This window comes from Anolis sagrei, chromosome 2 (genome assembly GCF_037176765.1).
Source record: "Anolis sagrei isolate rAnoSag1 chromosome 2, rAnoSag1.mat, whole genome shotgun sequence".
NCBI lineage: Eukaryota > Metazoa > Chordata > Lepidosauria > Squamata > Dactyloidae > Anolis > Anolis sagrei.
Window position 1 is genome coordinate 173,177,755 of NC_090022.1, and position 20,630 is coordinate 173,198,384.

The window sequence follows — 20,630 nt, forward strand, 5'->3', positions numbered from 1 at the left end:
CTACCTACTACAACTGTTGTTTGGTAATAGTAAGAGTTATTTTACCATGCATAGCCTAGACTTGTACTACCCTTCATCCATATTATTATTTTGGCAAATTATGTGGAGTTTTTAATGCGTTTTCAATTGTTTTTGGTATCTGCTCCAGCGTGACTAAAAATGTGACTGAGTGACTGAGTCTTGTGGCACCCAAGAATGAGCAGTAAATCAGGGTCCATACATCTTTAAACTTTGGCCTGAGGACTAGAAGTAAGAGCTCTGCTTGAAAAATCTTTGTCATATAGTTCCCGAGAATTGAACACCCAAACGGGTTGCATGGAAAGCCCTAAAGGGATATATAAAATGCTTCAAATGTAAACTCTTGTTTCAGGATGGAGTACAATGTGGCATTCCAATATATCTTTCCAACTAGGTAAAGGTAAAGGTTTTCCCCTGACATTAAGTCCAGTCGTGTCTGACTCTGGGGGTTAGTACTCATCTCCATTTCTAAGTCGAAGAGCCGGTGTTGTCCATAGACACCTCCAAGGCCATGTGGCCAGCATAATTGCATGGAGCACCGTTACCTTCCCGCTGGAGCAGTACCTATTGATCTCCTCACTTTTGCATGTTTTTGAACTGCTAGGTTAGCAGAAGCTGGGGGTAACGGCGGGAGCTCACCGCACACCTCAGATTTGAACCTGCACTAATCAAACTTCAGCTTGCTTACTTACTCAACAATAACTGCACTTTACAGCTTTAGACAATATATTTTTTATCATTTAGCATCTTAGAGATAGGAGTCTGCTACTGTCTTTTATCCACCCCTTGCTGGCTACTATTGGTTTACTGACTACAACTGACGGGTTTTTGGGCTCTGCACATTCCACCCATGATACTACAACTAATAAAACCTGTGTGCTTCAGAGCTTTCACCAGATTCATTAGATACTTGCTGTTATCCTTGGACAAAACTCTCCCTCTTGCCCCACCAAGAACCTCATACCATATTTACCATCCCTCACGAAGACCCAGGACAATACTACTCTACTCAATTTGTGCCCAAAGAATTTTGTGATCTATGAGGACCAGGTGATCAGGGAGAGGGTCTAGAAGGGCTGGGGACATTATGGAGAGAGAGATGGGATGGAAGGAGAGGGCGTTTGTGTTGTCAGACTACTAACATCTACTAGAATAGTATATGCCCTGATTTAGAACCATTGGTTAATTGTGAAATTGTGCAATATAAAGAATATCCCACCTGACAGTCAACACTGAAGGAGAGATGAGAAATAATGTAGAGCTGGAGGGAATTCCATGTGGTAGGGGTTTTTCCATCCCTGTGTTGCTGAGACAACAGAGATGTGGAAAAAGGGGGAGGCAGCTCGTGGTCCCTGGTCCGTCCCCATCCACAAATAGTCCAGGTAACCAAGATGGCAGGCCCCCTGGGTTGAAAATCCTACTGCTTAATGCCAGGTCGATTAATGGGGAAACAACAGCCATCCAAGATTTAATCTTGGATGAGCACACCAACCTGGTTTGCATTACTGACATCTGGTTGGACGAAGGAAGGGGGTGTAAATCTCTCTCAACTTTGTCCTTCAGGCCTCAGTGTGCACTAGCAGGCAAGACCCAGGGGGTAGTGAGGAGGAGTCTCAGTGGTCTATAGAGATTCCATTCACCTGACTTGGCATCCTGTCCCACAGTCGACTACACCACAATAACTGCACTTTACAGTTTTAAAAGCAAGGTCTGTGTCAACAAAATGAAGCGGGACATAGGCTGATAGAATTTTGCCAGGAAAACTCACTGTGTATAATGAACACACTCTTCCAACAACCTAAAAGACAGCTTTATATGTGGACTTCACCAGATGGTCAATACCAAAATCTGATTGACTACATACTTTGCAGCCAAAGGTGGCGGACATCCATCCAGTCAGTGAAAAAAAGACCTGGAGCTGACTGTAGTTCAGATAATGAATTTCTTATTACACAATTTAGAGTCAGATTAAAGAGAATAGGGAAAACAGAGAGACCGGTTAGAGATTATCTCACTAACATTCTTAGTGGAGGTGAAGAATAGATTTAAGGGACTAGATTTAATAAGTAGAGTGCTGGAAGAACTATCGACAGAAGTCTGCGACATTGTTCAGAAGGCGGCAACAAAGTACGTCCCAAAGAAAAACAAAACCAAGAAGGCAAGATGGTTGTCTGCTGAGACACTGGAAGTAGCCCAAGAAAGAAGGAAAGCAAAAGGAAACAGTGATAGGGGGAAATATGCCCAATTGAATGCACAATTCCAGAGGTAAGCCAGAAAAAAATAAGGAGCTATTTTTAAACAAGCAATGCATGGAAGCGGAAGAAGACAATAGAATAGGAAGGACAAGAGGCCTCTTCCAAAAAATTAGAAACATTGGAGGTAAATTTCAGGCAAAAATGGGCATGATCAAAAACAAAGATGGCAGAGACCTAACAGAAGCTGAAGAAATCAAGAGAAGGTGGCAAGACTATACAGAAGATCTGTATAGGAAGGATAATAATATCGAGGATAGCTTTGACGGTGTGGTGAGTGAATTAGAACCAGACATCCTGAGGAGTGAGGTTGAATGGGCCTTAAAAAGCATTGCTAACAACAAGGCAGCAGGAGACGACGGGATCCCAGCTGAACTGTTTAAAATCTTGAAAGATGATGCTGTCATGTTGCCTTCCATATGCCAGCAAATATGGAAAACACAAGAATGGCCATCAGATTGGAAAAATCAATTTATATCCCCATAGCAAAGAAAAAGGAAAGTGTAAAGAATGCTCAAACTTTCATACAGTGGGTTATTTGTTTTGCTGTCTGTGCCCTTGTTCAGAAGATTTCCCCTCTCTTTCTGTCCCTGTGATTTTGGAAAAAAAAATAGCTTGTTATGGAAACAAGAATAGGTAATAAAGTTTCAATTGAGACACTTTTGCCCCAGGATAACTCTTCCAGGAGTGAATTTCCCTTCCCACAGGTAGATTTCTCTCATTTCCTGTTGTCTCACCCTTGTTCTTAACTAGGAGTCATTTGTAGGTCGGATGTTTGTAACTTGGAGATTGCTTGTAATGAATACACTAAAAATCTTGTCTAGTGTCACATTTAAGATCCTTTAAATAAATGGTCACTGTAACATTCTCAGCATAATGCTGGCAGAAAGAGTATAGATCCTGATGCTGGATCAATGACTGTTGTAACTGATAAAACAACACAGCATTAGCTTTGCTTTAAAACCAGCCAGCACTGCAGATGAGCTATTTAGATGCATGGCATGGAAAATTCTGACAACGTTAGGCTGAACTAGCTGTGGAGGAGATTAAACCAATTATTAGGCATACACTAGTTATTCCGCCACCCGCTGCAGGGTATGTGGGGGAAAAAAACAACCACACACTGTTTTCGAATCACAAATGCTCAACTCAATTTTTCATGACAAAGAAAAAACAAGTAATGACCTAGCTTGCTTCAAAATGTCACTTTCCTTCTGAATAGTCTTTAGCATGCATTTACCTGCTATCTACTATAAGTGTTTATCTATTCTAAAACATGACTACCATGAGGACAAAAGGCAAATCCACCTAGAAAAAAAGTACATTATGAAGAGAAAAATGAGTTTCATATTTAACTGAATTAGATACTGCCTTATGACTGTTTACTATTACAAAACAAAAATGTTTGGCTCAAAATAATCGGCTGAAAAGGAGAGAAAGGAAGAGAGCCAGGAAATTGTGGTCTGAGATAAGGTAAGGACAGACAGACAAAGCAAGACACCAAAGAAAAGGTGGCATAACATTAGCTAAAAAGAGACGTTTGAATAGGCACTAGCACAGGCATGGACAAATTTTGGCCCTCCAGCTGTTTTGGACTTCAACTTCCACAATTCCTAACAGCCAGTAGAATTATGGGAGTTGGAGTTCAAAGCACCTGGAGGGTGAACGTTTGCCCATGCCTGCGCTAGCCTTATATCCACAGATACATTGAGTACAGTCCTAGAAAAATGGCAGATACATTACTGGCAACTGCTAATGCTAAATGATATTGGTATGAAGCAGTATCTGCTTAGGTTGAGAACCAACATATAAATGATGCACTTCAGCAGTTATTTTTTCACACCTTTCCAAAACAATTCAACTTGCGAACCAAAGAAAAATTATATTCGCAAATGAGTTTACACTATAAAAAGTTCAGATGAAGGCATTCAAACTCAGCTGAGATTCTAACAGAGGAAAAGAGTGAAATGATGGAGGCATAACATTCTGTGCATTAAAAAGTTCTGAATCACAGTGAAATCCATTTTTGCAACTAGAATGAATTGCTCTAAGTTTGCCTGGGAGTACTCAACACAGGCACGTTACTAGGCCATACGAATTATTTGTTGGGAAATTTTGTTTGGGGTGGGTTAGTTAGCATTGAATAGTTTGGGTGTCTTCCCAGTTTGTGTCAATGACTGAGTAAAAACTGACATAAATGTTACACACACTTCGTAAGTTGTAATGACGTGCAGGGGTGGCAACAACTACATGGTTTGGGGCCTGTATCACAAGTGTTACAGATCCTTTCTACCTTTTAAGTATATGACAGAAATTAGCAAATGTTGTTTTATGTAACCAGGAAGACTAAGAATTTGCTCTTTTTAGAAAAGTATGCTGAAATTTCTCAATCTCCTTGAATTTGCATTAAGATTAAAAATCCATGCTATTCAGAATGATCAGGCTAGCCATATATTTCTGGACATCTCCAAATGTACATTTTCAGAGTTGGACTAAGAGTGCATTCTATGCACCACAGAAACACAAATACATGAGTCATCTCTACTAACCTGCAGTTCACACCAAGCAACTTCTACCCAGGTTTCTGTGTCCAGACCCTTGAAAACCGTTTTGAAGGCTCCTCTTCCCAGCTCAATGTCAAATTTCAGAAATCTTCCACCTGGTGATGTAGCCACAGCCTTCATCTCTGCCTCCTCTTCTATCTCTTTCTTGGTCCTTTCCTTCAAGGCTTCTAAATTCACCTTTGAACCCTGCTCATTTCTGGCCTCCTGCCCGGTCACCAGGATGCTTGCTGAAAGATGATCCATCCTCTGGTCACCGACCATGAATTGTTCTTGTTCATCCCTGGGAGCAGGCTCCAAAACTTTTTCATCTTCCATTATCTCCACACTCTTTCGGAAGAACCTTTTCCTCTCTGTAGTTGCCCCGGAGGCAGATGGCGTACCCACACTCTCCTTTGTCCTGGCCTCCATGGTCATAGCGGCATCAACAGAGGGGGCCCGACTTTCCAAAGAAACCCCATCAGGTTTCTCTGATTCCTCTGTGCTAGCTGATTCACCAGAGTCTGTAGCCATGACACAGCAGAGTCTTGGCACTTCGATATGTTAAGTGCTTCCCTTCCTCTTCACTTCAGGCACATCATGAGTAACTGCAATGTTACCGGGGACTTACTTCCTCTCAGATTATCATAAGATTCCCATAGCAACCTGCAACAAGGGGGAGGGGAGAGGAGAAGAAAGAGGATCATTTAAAAGGTGAAATACAAAGAACCCAATCCCTAAAATGCAACTTTCATTTCATTAGTCGTGCCTTCCTTCATTCCAACAGTACAAATATGCTAGCTATATGCAATGAATAATAATAATAATAATAATAATAATAATAATAATAATAATAATATATTTATTTCAATGCTGATCATATTGTATATAAAACTGGCCTCAATATCTTAACAGCACATCAAGTTGCACTACTGTATACAAAATACGTTACTGTCTGACATATGAATGAAACGCTTGCTAACCTAGATTTGTCTTCCTCTCGCAATTGTTTCATCTCAACAACAATTGTAAATTAACTCACCAACTGCTAAAACTGAGGCTGAACCTCTTACACATCCCTTCCTGTTTTCCACCTTCACACATTACAACCTGCATTCTATAGCTTTGCCTGTTTTGGCAAGTCATATCATCTCGACCTCAGCCAACTCCTCTTGCTGAGAAATCCCCCATGATAGGTTCTTGTCTTAAGTGTCTAAAATTACATAAAGGTCAAAAATGAAAATACAGCAACACCACTTAAGTAATATGGAGGACTCCTATTCTTTAGGGGACACTGAGAAATCCCAGTCAAGGTAACTTATGATAAAGTTATGATTACATGCACACAAACACACACGCCACAAACGGTTGTCACAAATCATTCAACATTACAGGAATAGGTTACAGAATTTATTAACTGTAATTCCGTTAATAAAAAATCCTAATGCTTATAAATGTGTTGTTTGAGGGGGACGGGACAGAAACAAGTTAACAGCTTTTCTTAGACACCACTCCCTTGTGTCCTGCCCTGACCACAACTGCTCCTTATAATTGAAATGAAAGAAGCACTTTTATTTTTATATTCTGAATGTGTATTGTAGATGCTTAATAATTAAGTCCAGATAAACTGGTATTTCCTGCTGGCATGCTGTATTACAAAGGTAACACTGACCATAGTGCTGGGGATTTTGTGTGTGGTTTTGAGGCTGTGTGTGCAAGAGCTTTAAAATGTTAAGAAAAATCTATTGCTCAATGGAAATGATTTAATCAGCCAGCATAATGCAACGGCAAAATCCAGGCAAATGGATGAGTTAATGGACTCCATTCAAATCGCTTCCAAGACTTACAATCCTACAGCAAGTTTATTTACAGATATGGAGAGTGCTGTTTTGCCACATGGGTATATCTACTCCAAACCCATGTATGATAAAAAAAATATATCTTCCAATTCTCCTTGTACTGTACTTAAATGATTTTTGAAAGTCTATATTATTTTGTTTTGGAAATAATCCAATCAACTCTATGCTCTTTTATCAAGTATTCAATCTTTCAAGGGGAAAAAACACATTCAAGATATTAATCTTTTAAAAGAACAAGGGAAAGAACAGAAAGAATGGAACTTTATCAGACTGCACATCAGCAACTTGAGATGACCATGAGGAAACCGTTCCATTCAACAGCTAAGCAGAATGCATATTGTAGAAGAGAAAGTTCCTAGGAAGCTATTATCACAGCATCATCCATAAGAAGCTAACCTGCACGGTTCCTCAACATCTTTTTAAGACAGTAACTAGTAAACTAGTAAAATGTTTCCTTGAAGAATGGCCGATTCTGAGTGTGTTTTTCACCGGCTAAGAAACATACACCAATGAAGATGAATAAATATTTGAGTAACTTTACAGAGCATTATTGCATGCAAAACCTTCACTGAGAAACAACAGTTTAAAGGGTTATACTCAGATATCAGGTTTATATATATCCACACTCAATCTCATAAAAGGAGAAATCAAGTTTTTTCAGAAATCTCGTTATTTCTAAGCTCATTTCCTAATATAAAAGGCATCCTTTGTGAATATGTTGTAATGTTCCATGTCCTCAAAATGCAGACCCAACAGAAGTTAATCATGTAGCAATGGAAAGAAAAAGCCAATAAAAGGAATAAAATATAGAGAAATATTTTTAAAATCACACTCAGAAAATTACAATATATAAGAAAGCAAAAACAGACACATCCATACCTACATGCACATATATTTATTGCGGACAAATGATTGTACCGCCATTTTGGGGGGGGGGAGGGAAATGGAGGCAACAATTTGCTAATTAGAAAACTGCTGAGAAATTGATGTTTTATGTGATAGTTATAATTTATAACTATGAAAAATTATAATTGCAGATGGTTTTACTCTATATTTCCAAAATAATGTAGATTTAGATCAGTTGTATACAACATTATTATTTGTTGTTGTTGTTCATTCGTTCAGTCATTTCCAACTCTTCGTGACTTCATGGACCAGTCCACGCCAGAGCTCCCTGTCGGTCGTCACCACCTCTAGCTCCTTCAAGGCCAATCCAGTAACTTCAAGGATACCATCCATCCATCTTGCCCTTGGTTGGCCACTCTTCCTTTTTCCTTACATTTTCCCCAGCATCATTGTCTTCTCTAAGCTTTCCTTTCTTCTCATGATGTGGCCACAGTGCATCTTGGCCTCTACTATTCTTCCCTCCAATGGGCAATCAGGCTTTATTTCTTGAAGTATGGATTGGTTGGATCTTTTCGCAGTCCAAGGCACTCTCAGAACTTTCCTCCAACACCACAGTTCAAAAGCATCTATATTCCTTCACTCAGACTTCCCTATGGTCCAGCTCTCATATCCGTAGGTGACTATGGAGAAGACCATTGCTTTAACTATGCGGATCTTTGTTGCCAGTGTGATGTCTCTACTCTTTACTATTTTATCAAGATTGGTCATTGCTCTCCTACCAAGAAGTAAGTGTCTCCTGATTTCCTGGCTGCAGTCTGTGTCCGCAGTAATCTTTGCACCTAGAAATACAAAGTCTGTCATGGCCTCCACATTTTCTCCCTCTATTTCCCAGTTGTCAATCATTCTTGTTGCCATAATCTTGGGTTTTTTTATGTTTAACCGCAACCCAGCTTTTGCGCTTTCTTCGTTCACCTTGATTAGAAGGCTCATCAGCTCCTCCTTGCTTTTGGCCATCAAAGATTATTACATTATTATTATAACATTATTTATTTATTTATTTGCAGCATTTATATACCACTTTTCTCACCCCTAGGGGGACTCATTATCAGCCTCAAGGACTGCACCAGAGCTCCCATAGGATGTTGGGATATTGCATGTACACATACACACAAATGGCTACACACATGCATCTGCACATACACCCTAGGGTGGTGAAGGAGACTTTAACCTCTTCATCTCAGCAATGCTGTTCAGCTGCTGAAACTTAGGTAGGAGGTGAGCTGTGTCAGAGTCACAGAGAGGATGAGGCCTCCATTTAGTCCCAGTTGGATTGATGTTTCCACACTAGCAGGGGCAGTAGCAGCAATTGTCTCCGATCTTATCCACAGTTGTGGGATATGGCAAGATCCAGACAATGCAACTGCAGTAGGAGAAGGCCGCCACACAACAGATTACAGTTTATGCTGCTCTCCCTTTCCAGTCCCCATACATCTAATAATTTAGACCAGAATTACAGAACCTCAGACAAAAGATATGTCAGAAATGAAAAAGATGACAAATAACACCAAGAGAATACCAACAAGATTACATATCGAATACAAGGAAGCCATAAAAGGCAAGTGGGTTCCCTTTTGAAATGTACACATTTTACCCAAATAAGGGAAATTAGTATAAGAGAGCGCACATCCTGGCAAAACAAGTTAACAATAAATGCAAAGAAAAAACACAAATGAATCCCAACACATCAGAAGTTTAAAATGATCAGATGACAAGAGATAAAAAGAACTACTGAAGGTAAAGAGGAAAACTGTAGAGAAGCAACATTAATTATTTCTATCTGTCTTTATGAAAGAAAGGAAGGGACAGTTATGTATCTGTACTTTAGTGATTATTAAACGAAGGGGATTAACTACTGTGTTATCCCCATATTTGTATTGTTTACTTATAGACAAGTTTACTATACCCTATTCAGGTATCAGAAAGGATGAAAAGGTGATTTATTTTAATCTCCTATAAAGAGGAAATCGGGACAGATGATGATGATGATAACAATACATTATTTCAATACATATGTTAAATGCAGCTGATGAAAGATAATATTTTTAGAATTTGAAAAATCAAAATGTACAAGTCACTCAAGCTGAACGGTGTTCACCAGAAAATTTAGAAGAACTCAAATATCACATTCCTGATCATTTAATAAAAGTGTGGAACATCTACATTTTTTAAAAATTACAGAACAACACACTAATTTTAATGGGAGCAGAAAGGCCAAACTAGGAATAATGCAGCCCTCTTGATGTTGCTTAATAACAAATTCCAGCATTCTTCACCACACACCAGGCATGTTGGGCGTAACAATCTAGTAATATCCCATGGGGGTCAGTATGATTGTTAATCTCTACTACAACAAACTCAATGAATCAATGGAAACACAATAAGTTAACATTTACAAGAGTTTCATTGATTAAACAGGCCTATTTTTATTTAAGCTTAACAAATTACAGGCTTCTCAACCCACCTGTATCCCAAGAAAAATCATAATAAAGACTATTAAAATAGAAATAATTAAACCCTGTTTAGAGGAATCAATCTGGATTTTGCACACAAAAAACTTGCTTTCTCGAATATGAAGAATTGTTCTTGAATTCTGTAATACTTTGACTGGTCCTCCTTCTGTACTGTTAGTTACTCTTCACAATCATTGTCAAGATTTACATCACATCAATATATTTTGTATTTCCACTACACTTTACACTCTTCTTCCACTTCCGTGCTTACGTCTATCTACGAAGATTATGCTAAAATAAATCAGTTAGTTTCAGCAGTGCTACTGGATTTCTTTGTACATTTTATGTTGAAACATATTGATATGGCTATCTGATTGGATACTACCTCTACGTTTTTTCCCTGGCAGCATGAAACATGTTGATTCAAAAACTTTTAATCAAATCTCTCAAGTTCTGTGGCAATCTTGGCCAAAAATCTGCACAATCTGAAGGTTAGATTTAACATAGAGAAGCATTTTCTAACCAATAAGACAGTGAGATGGAAATTCTAGCAACACCTAGCTAGCATATCTATACCTTTTATTTCAAAACACTGAAATAAATTCCCAACTGAAATGTTAGGAGAAATAATCTTAACAACTTACCCAGTCTGTAACTAGAAATATTATTAAAAGCGATCCCAGAGTGCCATCAAAATGATACAAGAGAAATGTGAATCCACAGGTGCAACTCTCCTGCCAAGGTCGTTTGCAAAAATGACACTAAAAGCATATGCTAACAGGTGCAAATGTACGACATACAACCAACAGTTCACCCCCTGAGGCCAAAAGCCAGCTGAGCCTGGGACGTTCCCATGATAACTATTTAACTATAAAAGAAAGAAAGAGACCCAGCTTATACATGCGATCTCTAGCTTTAAAATATTATTACATTTTACTTCTGAATCTTTGCTTCTGTTTGCTCGCGGTTTTATTTCAAAAAGTAAAAAATGAAAAAAAGTAATCAAAGACATGTGGAATTACCGACTTAAAATTTTGTTATTGTTTTTCATGATCAAAATCTCAGAAACTCTAGTGTACTGCCCATTATCTGGGCAAAAGCCACTAGGGGATGCTAGAGAGAGAAGGATAGTCCATTTTATGAGGGGAAGAGTTGAAGGAGGAAAATAATTTCCCCGGCTTTTGCTGGTTATTCCCCCTCTTCACTTCCCGTATCACAAACTATGGTTGTTTACACTATGGACATGGGTGGGGGGAATAACAGGGGGAAATGTTATTACTCCTTCAAACAACCCCCCCCCCTCTAAAATGGACTATCCTTCTCCCTCTAGCACCCCATAGTGGCCTCTGCCCAGATAATGAAACAATACCTGCCAGATTAAAATTAATAGACAAAATAAAAGAAACTATGTAAAAACACTATGTGGTGTATTGGGCTTTCAAGAAATACAATGCAATTCAACTGTTACAATCCAAAGCATAGGAATATCTGAAGATAAAATGACAGGAAGTATGAAAAATACAGCTGAGAATGATCCAATAATAATAATGGTTCCCAAACTAAAGCATGCCTGAAATATGTAAGTTGCAAAACTCACCTATTAAGATAACTGTTTGGTGTTAAAGGCTTTGAACAAGAGACTGTAAGGAGGCAGTATGAAGCAGAAGTATGGACCTTATTCTGCACTGCTTACATCTTAAACTAAATTGTGTTGTCTTGAAATTGGTTCACCATATTTTAAGAAAAATGACAATGACATGGATGAAAAACTGCAGAAGTGAGCAAGGTTATTCTGCGTGCAGGCAGCACAAGCAGCAATGGGCATGAGTTGCAGCAAAATCATTTGGACAGGACATCAGAAAGCCCTTCATCATTATAAGAACTGTTGGGCTGTGGCAGGGGAGGCATTTTTTAAATGTGTTGTCATTTTTCATTGAGATTTTAACAGACAGAAATACTGGAATATGTTAAGATAGACTTAAATTATACTGAATCCTGCAATCATAGAAACTTCGACTGGATGGTCCTTGTCTCCTCTTTCAACTTTAGATGGTTGAACAGCAAGGTTGGGAACTTTGCAGCCTCCCAAATGCTGCTGAACTACAAATCTCACCCTTAACCAGCATCGGCTATGCTGGCTAGTATTGTTGCAAATTGCAGTTCAATAATATCTGGAGAGAGGCAGAATTCCCATTTCTATTCTACAGATGAACAATAGAGGCCTAAATCAAATGACTAGTCCCATCTTGAGTTGAACAGATTGAATCATCTCTTGAACGCTAAACTATTGGGGGGGGGGGGGACTACTGGTATATTATTTTAATTATTCTGTTCTAGTGAGACTAGCCACTGAATCTATTGTTCTTGTTGTTCTGTGTCTTCAAGTCAGCTTCAATTTATAGCAACCTCAACAGGAACCTATCATGGGATTCCTTGGCAAGATTTATTGAATCCCAGAGAGTGCAAGTTGCCCAAATTCAACCATGCCTAATCAGCTATTTGAATTCTAGATCATTGAACTTCTGGTCCACCACTCAAACCTCAATAGCTCTTACAATGAATGTTGGCTACAGTGAACAAAGGCCAGTGTAACATAGTAATCTGTCTGGTGCTAGAGCAGGACTCTAAGAGATCATAGTTTAAACTACTTCTCAGCCATAGTAACCCACTGTATAACCTTGAGCAACTCACACATTCTCACCCTAAGAGAAAGGCAATGGAAAGCCTCATTTAAATAAATATTGCCAAGAAAATTCTAGATTTTCTTGACTTAGAATATCATCAAGAGTCATCCTAATTCAGATCCTCAACTATTAGTTTAAGGCAATCGCATGAATTTCATAGATTTTCCTAGCCAAGTAATACTCAGGTTGTCTCACTAGTTCCTTCCTCTGAAATACAATCTACAGCACCTGGTATTCATTCCCAGTCTCTCATCTAAGTACAGACTAGGCTGACCCTAGTTGGCTCCCAAGATCAGACAGGATCTGGTGCCTTTAAGGTAACTAGTACCTAATACAGATGTTCAAAATAATACTGTTTCAAGAGATGGCTATTTTAACCTATAATCTTTCTTCTTAAACCTAAGTCAGAATGTATTGGGCTGTGTGAATGAACACATGGTTTGGATTAAACTTCACTGCATTATTTCTGAAACACTAAGTAGGATTTCTGATGGCCAGAGAGTCTGCCCCTCCTCCCGATATACCTCTTCTCCGTCCTGACATCCCCTCTTTACCATCAGTATCTTCAAAACCTCAAAAGTGTCAGATCAATACAAAATGAATAATTTTCATATATATTCTTGAGAATGCTCTCTAGTTATTCTTGGCATAAACACAACATACCAGAGGGAAGATTGCAACAAAGAGATCAGATCATCAGGGGCTGCCAAACCCAGTGGGAAGCAGTCACAACTTCTTTTGAAGGTTTTGTTTTTGTTTTTATATAGGCTTAGCAAGCACTTATAATATAAGACATTCTGAGTCATAGAAGAACACTCTCCACCTCCACCCATCAGACAGTCCAATAACCATGGTAAGTTTTTACCAAAAAATTATTTTAATTAGCCCTATAAGTCATAGATAAAGTGATTCTAAGAAAAATATGGAGTAGTGGACTTTACCAATTCCTTGATCCTATATGGAGTATACTACAGTCAAAACTATTCCAGTGTCACCATGATCATTATGAATCATTACACCATCTAGTACAGACAAACTTAAAATAAGAGGTAAAACTCAGAATGCTTGATTGATCAAGAAAACAATGTGTTGTGACAGGGCTTGGAAAACTAACTTCTGCCCACAGACTTCACCAACAAAGCCAGAGGGATTCTGGGATTTGCAATTCAAAGAAATAAATCTTCTGAGCTATGCATTATTCACAGAGGAACATGGGGAAAACAAGACAAGAATGTCTCCCACCAAAATGCACATAGATCCCTTGTGAAGTACCAGCAATCAGTTGTTGCCATCTAAATAATTAATACCATATCCCATTGTTGGTGCTCATTTTTTTTCTAGCTGGTGTTTAGAGTCAGAAGCTGTCGCAGTTTTACAAGTATCATAAAATATTGTTCTTGATTAGGAATTAGCAGATCTATAACTTTTTAAAATGCTGTCTTAAAGTTTGGATATTTCCCACAGGTTAATAATTACAAGCTACAGATACAGAAGTTCAATATTTTTTGTCTAGTTTCTACTGCACCTCTAAGTATTGGCTAAGTTGAGAAGTAATTGGAGCCTAAGCTGTCTTCCTGCGTTTTAAATAAACAGTTCAACATGAATGAAAGCTGCTGTAGCGTAGGAGCAAAGGATGTCAACTATAAGCCAGGAAGTCTCCAATCCAAATCTTACCTCAGCTATGAACTCACTAGGTTGACTTTCAATCAGACACTCTCACCTAACCCAAGTTCCAACCTAAATATGGGGAATATTGCCTTTGATGAAGAATAGTAGGACAACTAATAATAAAAAATACATGGACTTTGTGTGTTATTATACTCTTTTAAGCAGATGGTTTTGTGAGCCAATTTCTCTAGGTTTGCACAGAATCAATGAGTGAAGGGACAAAATTGTTATTGGGAGCAGAAAGTTGACAGCTCCACATGAACTACTTTTCCAATATCTTCAATCTTCCAAATATTCTCAGAGGCTACGTGCTTTGGGAGGCTAGCTTAAATGATGATCTAGCAATCATGATCTTTTTCTTTCTGCCCTGATCATGCTGCCACTGTCTATGCTTGTGTATTCCAATACTTTAGCCCAGGGGTCCTCAGACTTTTTAAACAGAGGGCCAGACCACAGTCCCTCAAACTGTTGGAGGGCCGGATTATCATTTGAAAAAAGCATGAATGAATTCCTTATTCTTATCTTATTTGTAGTGCAAAAACAAAACACTTAAAACAATACAATGATTAACATGAAGAACAATTTTAGCAAATATAAACTTAATAGTATTTCAATGGGAAGTGTGGGCCTACTTTTGACTGATTAGGTAGGATTGTTGTTGTTGTTGTTGTTGTTGTTGTGTGCTTTCAAGTCATTTCAGACTTAGGTTGACCCTGAGCGAGGGCCAGGTAAATGACCTTGGAGGGCCGTATTCGGCCCACGGGCCTTAGTTTGAGGACCCCTGCTTTAGCCTAAGACTTAAAACTATCTTACTTTCCTAGCCAACCAAAGATACTTTATTCAAAACAAAAACTGTAAGGATTGTTCATGTTAATTAAGAGCTACAACCTGAGGCAGGCACCCTAGAACTGCTTTCCTGCTTCCTTCAAGGCTTATGGAGAGAGCAGATAAGCCAAACTGGGTCTATAGATCATTCCTATTTGCTTAGGAAGCAGGCGTATTAACAGGAAAAATAGACACTATTATTGTTAGGGTGGACTTTCTGGGTGCAATGTTTAAGCAAAATTTTTAAAAAAAGATACATGCAATTACCTGACAATGGACACAAGAATTAAACCATGTGTCTTACTTTCAAGGACAGGTCCAGAACCGTTCATGCTTTCATTTTATTTTGAAAATTTTCCATCTGAATTACAGCTTTTCCTCAACGTTTAAGATATGGAGCAATTCTCCAAACAAAATCCAAGCTACAGCCTTATAGGGCTGCAAATAGAAATCTGGTATATCTGTTCCTTGACCTCACAGTTGCCTCAATTTTCTATGGAAAATTTAATTTCTTACCCATGCTTTCTAAAGAAAGTCATTACAAAACAAATTGATAAGGTTAATAAAATTCCAGATTAAATATAATTAGTATTAATTCCATCAAATAATGGAATAGTCCCCGATGTTTAAAATCACTCAGTAAGAGATTCAGTCTTTTGTAAGGAATCCTGGCCTTTGTCCAAGGGAAGCACTCGGGTTCAACTACAAGTCAAAACCACATGCTACATTCCCAGTGGGTAAACACACACACACAACAGCTGACTAACATTTTATAAGAGAGATATTGGAAATCTCCAATACTTCATCTGAACTAAACATTCCAGTAGCAGCCTTAAAAAATAATATTGCTTCTATTTTCAGGCTTTATTCTGAAGAGGTTGCACTGTGATTTTCTCGTATTTACATTCACTCATATAAGTTACTCATAGCCAAAGGGAATGAAGCTCATTCTCATGACTAATATAAAATCAATCGCAACATTTTACAACACGGAGAGAGAACACCATGAAATGAGAACCTCACATTATGACAACATACTAACAAGGATGATGAAGCATTAATTTTTCCTTGTTACATTTAAATTGTTAAGAAACAAATTGTTTCATTTTATTCCAGGGGATTCAACTTCCACCTCTATTGGGGAATTCAAGTTGACCAGTTTCTTTTATGCTACTGAAGCTGCAAGAATATACTCAAATTTTAAAGTACAGGTTCACTTTTCTGAGATATATCTATATCTATATGTATGCCAAATAGCCAAAATTATAAGTCATGGTAGATTTCACTTTTTTCGTGACCTACCTGAGCTTCCAAATCCTGATTTCATTCCTTGGGCACGTAACATACTCTCAGCCTTGGAGGAGGGCAATGAACAAATCTTGCCAAGAAACCCCCATAGTAGGCGTGTTTTCAGTCACCACAAGTTGGGAATGAGTTGAAGGATATACAACAGGAATGTAAAGGAGGAACTGAATTGTAGGATGCATTTAAGTACCTCTCTTTACAATATCAAGCAATGCTTTAAAAATACTATTACTTCTTTTTCTGATTGACATCCTTCTATGTAAAATGAATACTGATAATCTACTAACCTACTTATACAGTATATTATATTATTTTAATTTCAAGCACAACTTGGATATCAAAACACCACATAAAGGCATGATATAAATCAAAAAGTAAATACATATCACTATGATTAATTATTCTAAACAACAATGATATTTTTTAAACACTAAGTAAACTAAGAGAATGTCATTCCATTTTGGTGATTACCTATGGCGAGATTCTCCCAGATAGGAATGAGCTCTCACATTATTTCATCGACACAGCTAAATAATTTAGAAACACAAATGCAGTGATGTTTACTCAGAAGTAAATCCCACTGTTTCTAATACAGCATTTGCTCCCAGAGAAGTATGGTAGGTTTATAGTTCTTTAGAAATACATATTCTCTATATTACTCTTCCTTCTCTGAGGTGAAAGCCCTGATGAATCCATCTGTAAAATTCCTAGGGGTGGAGGAACTATACAGCACACACAAAGGTTTTTTTTAAAAAAAGAAAAGAAAAAGAAAAAACATTCTGCAGAATAAGGTTGATACCACGTCACAGCAGGGTAGATGCTAACAGTTACAGAAATCACTAACAAAAGGAAAATAATACAAACAAAAGATGGTGAATGGGACATTTGTAAAGACACAAATAATGTATGGCAAAGGAAGCTCCTTTTTCTTTTCCAATCCAGTTCATTGGAATTCTATACACAGCTTTTTACATATACACACACAGAGAGAGTTGCTTTTTACATACACGTACAAGCATACATACACACTCTCTCTCCTTCTACATAAAATATCCATATAAATAACAATTCCATATTTTCTCCTTGTCTCATTGTGTTTAAGCACATGATTCAACCTACAAAGAAATTCCATCCACCCTGACTCCCCTCCCCGTATTTACACACACACACCTGTCTCCAAAACCAAACATGGCTCACAGATGAAATGCTAGAGAATTTTTGTTCAACCCCCCCAACCCAATCTTCTTAAAGAAAATCTTATTGATATTGGCCACACATTTTTTCTGGGAATTTAATCCTGTTCAAAATAAATTAATTTCCAAGTAATGACACATTGTATTACAATATAAACCCCCCAGCTGAATCCATTTTTCACCCCAATCACCACCACTCTAACAGTGTTCAGGACCACGATTCATCCAGACATACTGTAGTCACATGCACAAAAGCCGCCCAGACCTCCCTCCTCCTCTTGCACTCTCGTGGTATTACCCACCCATCCTTTAAGGTAGGGGAGGGGAGACCCCTTCCTTTTACCACAGCTGCTTACCCAGTATTACATGGCTGGAGTTAGCGCCAGGGGGGCTGCATCTCTTCATTTCTGTGGATTCCGTTCAAACAAACCTCATGGAAGCGGCAAAGAAGAGGTGGGGGATGCTCACTGCATCAAGGGAGGAAAGACCCCCACCTCCTCACAAGGAAGAACTTCCGGGTAATAGTGAGCCTTGCCTATTAAGCAGGTGAAGAGCAATCCTCTCCTTTCCACCTTCTGTCTGGGCTGTACTATTCTGAGGAAACCCCCGCCCCGCCCCCTCCTCCCCACACACTCACAGACACAGGCGCAGAGAAGCAGCAGGAGGAGATGCAAGCAAAGACAGCCCTTGCACAGCTTGACATGCCAGCAAAGTCTCAATGAAGCGAACTACATTGGGGTATACCATCTACCCTAAAAAACAGAGGGGGAGAAAGAGACAAGTACAGATAAACACAGCATAAAGGCAGATCACCCGGATGTCAAAGGGATATGGTTTTTCCCATCCTTACCAGTGGAGATTTCCACTCTCTGCAATGAGAATTAAGTAGGAAGAAAAAAGAATATGGCATTAGCTCACTTGTGTCGATGCTTGCCGTTTAATTTTGTCTGCCTAAAGATTTGGTAACATGGGGAATCCTGCTACCCGAGCTTAGCCAAATGCATGTACATGTACACGCACACATAGGATGTTTCCTATTCTAAGCATCTTTCTACTAAAACAACATAGCAACCATTTAAAATTACAGTCCAAACATATTTGTACGTCATACAATTTCTAATTTACCTCCAGGTGAATGGCACATACGCAGATACACTCTTTTTAACAGCCATCAGCCTTTAAATTTATATACATTAGCACTTTCACCACCTTTTTTTTAATTTTTATTTTTTTTGATGTTCCACATTTTGTTCTATTACAACCTGGCATTGAAAAGAATGTGGTTGGCATTGTGATCACGTGATGTGCATAAGATAGTAAGCACTCTAAAAATGCCAAATCTATATAAATAAAAATGTAATGTTAGTTCGTGCTACCATCAGGACTCAAAAACCACTGGGGGAATTGACACCAAATTTGGACACAAGACACCTAACAGTCCAATTTATGTCCTCCACTCAAAAAATTGATTTTGTCATTTGGGAATTGTCGTTGCTGGGATTTATAGTTTACCTACAATCAAAGAGCATTCTGAACTCCACCAATGATGGAATTGGGCCAAACTTAGCACACAGGGCTCCCATGACCAACAGAAAATACTGGAAGGGTTTGGTGGACTTTGACCTTGAGTTTGGGAATTATGGTTCACCCACATCCAGAGAGCACTGTGGACTCAAACAATGATGGATCTGGACCAAACTTGGCACGAATATTCCATATGCCGAAATATGAACACAGATGGAGTTTAAGGGAAATAGACCTTGACATTTGGGAGTTGTAGTTGCTGGGATTTATAGTTCACCTACAATCAAAGAGCATTCTGAACTCCACCAATGATGGAATTCAACCAAACACGGCATACAGGTGGGCATTGACCTTGAGTTTGGGTGTTGTAGTTCACCTACTTCCAGAGAGCACTGTGGACTCAAACAATGATGGATCTGGACCAAACTTGACACAAAAATTCCATATGCCTAAATATGAACACAAATGGATTTTGGAGGAAATAGACCTTGACATTTGGGATTTGTAGTTACTGGGATTTATAGTTCACTACAATTAAAGAGCATTCTGAAACCCACAAACGACAGAAATGGGGCAAACTTCCCACACAGAACTCCCATGACCAACAGAAAATACTTAAGGCCATCCAGTCCAACTCTCTTCACCAGGGCAAGAAAATGTAATCAGAGCTCTCCTGACAAAAGAGCCATCCAGTCATAAATATAGATAGATATGATTCTCTCTCACACACACATAGATATAGTATCATAGATTTGAAAGAGACCCTTAAAGAACGACTATGATATGTTGCATATTCCAGAGTAGGCAAACCAGACACTCTCCACATCAACACTGACAAAGAAACAACAAGAAATACTGTTTACTCACAAGCATAAAGGAATTACATATATTAGAAACCAACACTTTCTCATTACTTTATTTTCCAGATCACCAGACTGGGCCACAGCAACGAGTGGCAGGGGACAGCTAGTAGTAAATAAAGAAGTAAATAAAAAAAAAACTCCTGTCACTTGTTGGATGCATAAATATTCACTATTTACACTCCAAAATCAATTATTTATAGAAGCCTTTTAGGGAATAATTATCAATGTTCTTTAGTAAGACTCTCAGTCTCGTGGATCCATATCCTACTAGTTTTTCCCATTCTTCTTGGCAAAATTGTACCAGCTCTATCAAATGGATAGGAGCTGCTGGTTAGCTGGACCTTTCAAGACTTTCCAAGAATCTCATAGGGATGAAGATGTAGGCTTTTAAGCAACTGTTCTAAGACATGCAGTTTCTTGCCTTTAAACCACTCAAAGGTTACTTTGGCTGTGTGTTTTGGATAACTGTCATGCTAGAAGAGGAACTTCTCAGGTCTCTTGTAGAATAAAACAGGTTTTCATCTAGAATTTTCCTTATATTTC

General features: G+C 38.5%; 1 protein-coding gene across 4 annotated transcripts in view; it reads right to left on the bottom strand.

Moving 5' to 3' along the window:
* Positions 1-18,443, bottom strand: part of WNK3 (WNK lysine deficient protein kinase 3) — a 132,600-nt gene extending 114,157 nt beyond the window's left edge. For 3 of the 4 annotated variants that reach the window (XM_067464155.1, XM_060763287.2, XM_067464153.1), the window contains exons 1-2: positions 18,057-18,443; positions 4,820-5,476 (exon numbers count right to left, since the gene is read on the bottom strand). In XM_067464155.1, the coding sequence (XP_067320256.1) occupies positions 4,820-5,344 (525 nt within the window). In that variant the 5' untranslated portion in view covers positions 5,345-5,476; positions 18,057-18,443. Of the gene's footprint in view, positions 1-4,819; positions 5,477-16,504; positions 16,593-18,056 lie in introns of those variants that run through there. The other variant, XM_067464154.1, reaches the window with a different exon arrangement.
* Between the last annotated feature and the right edge of the window lie 2,187 nt (positions 18,444-20,630).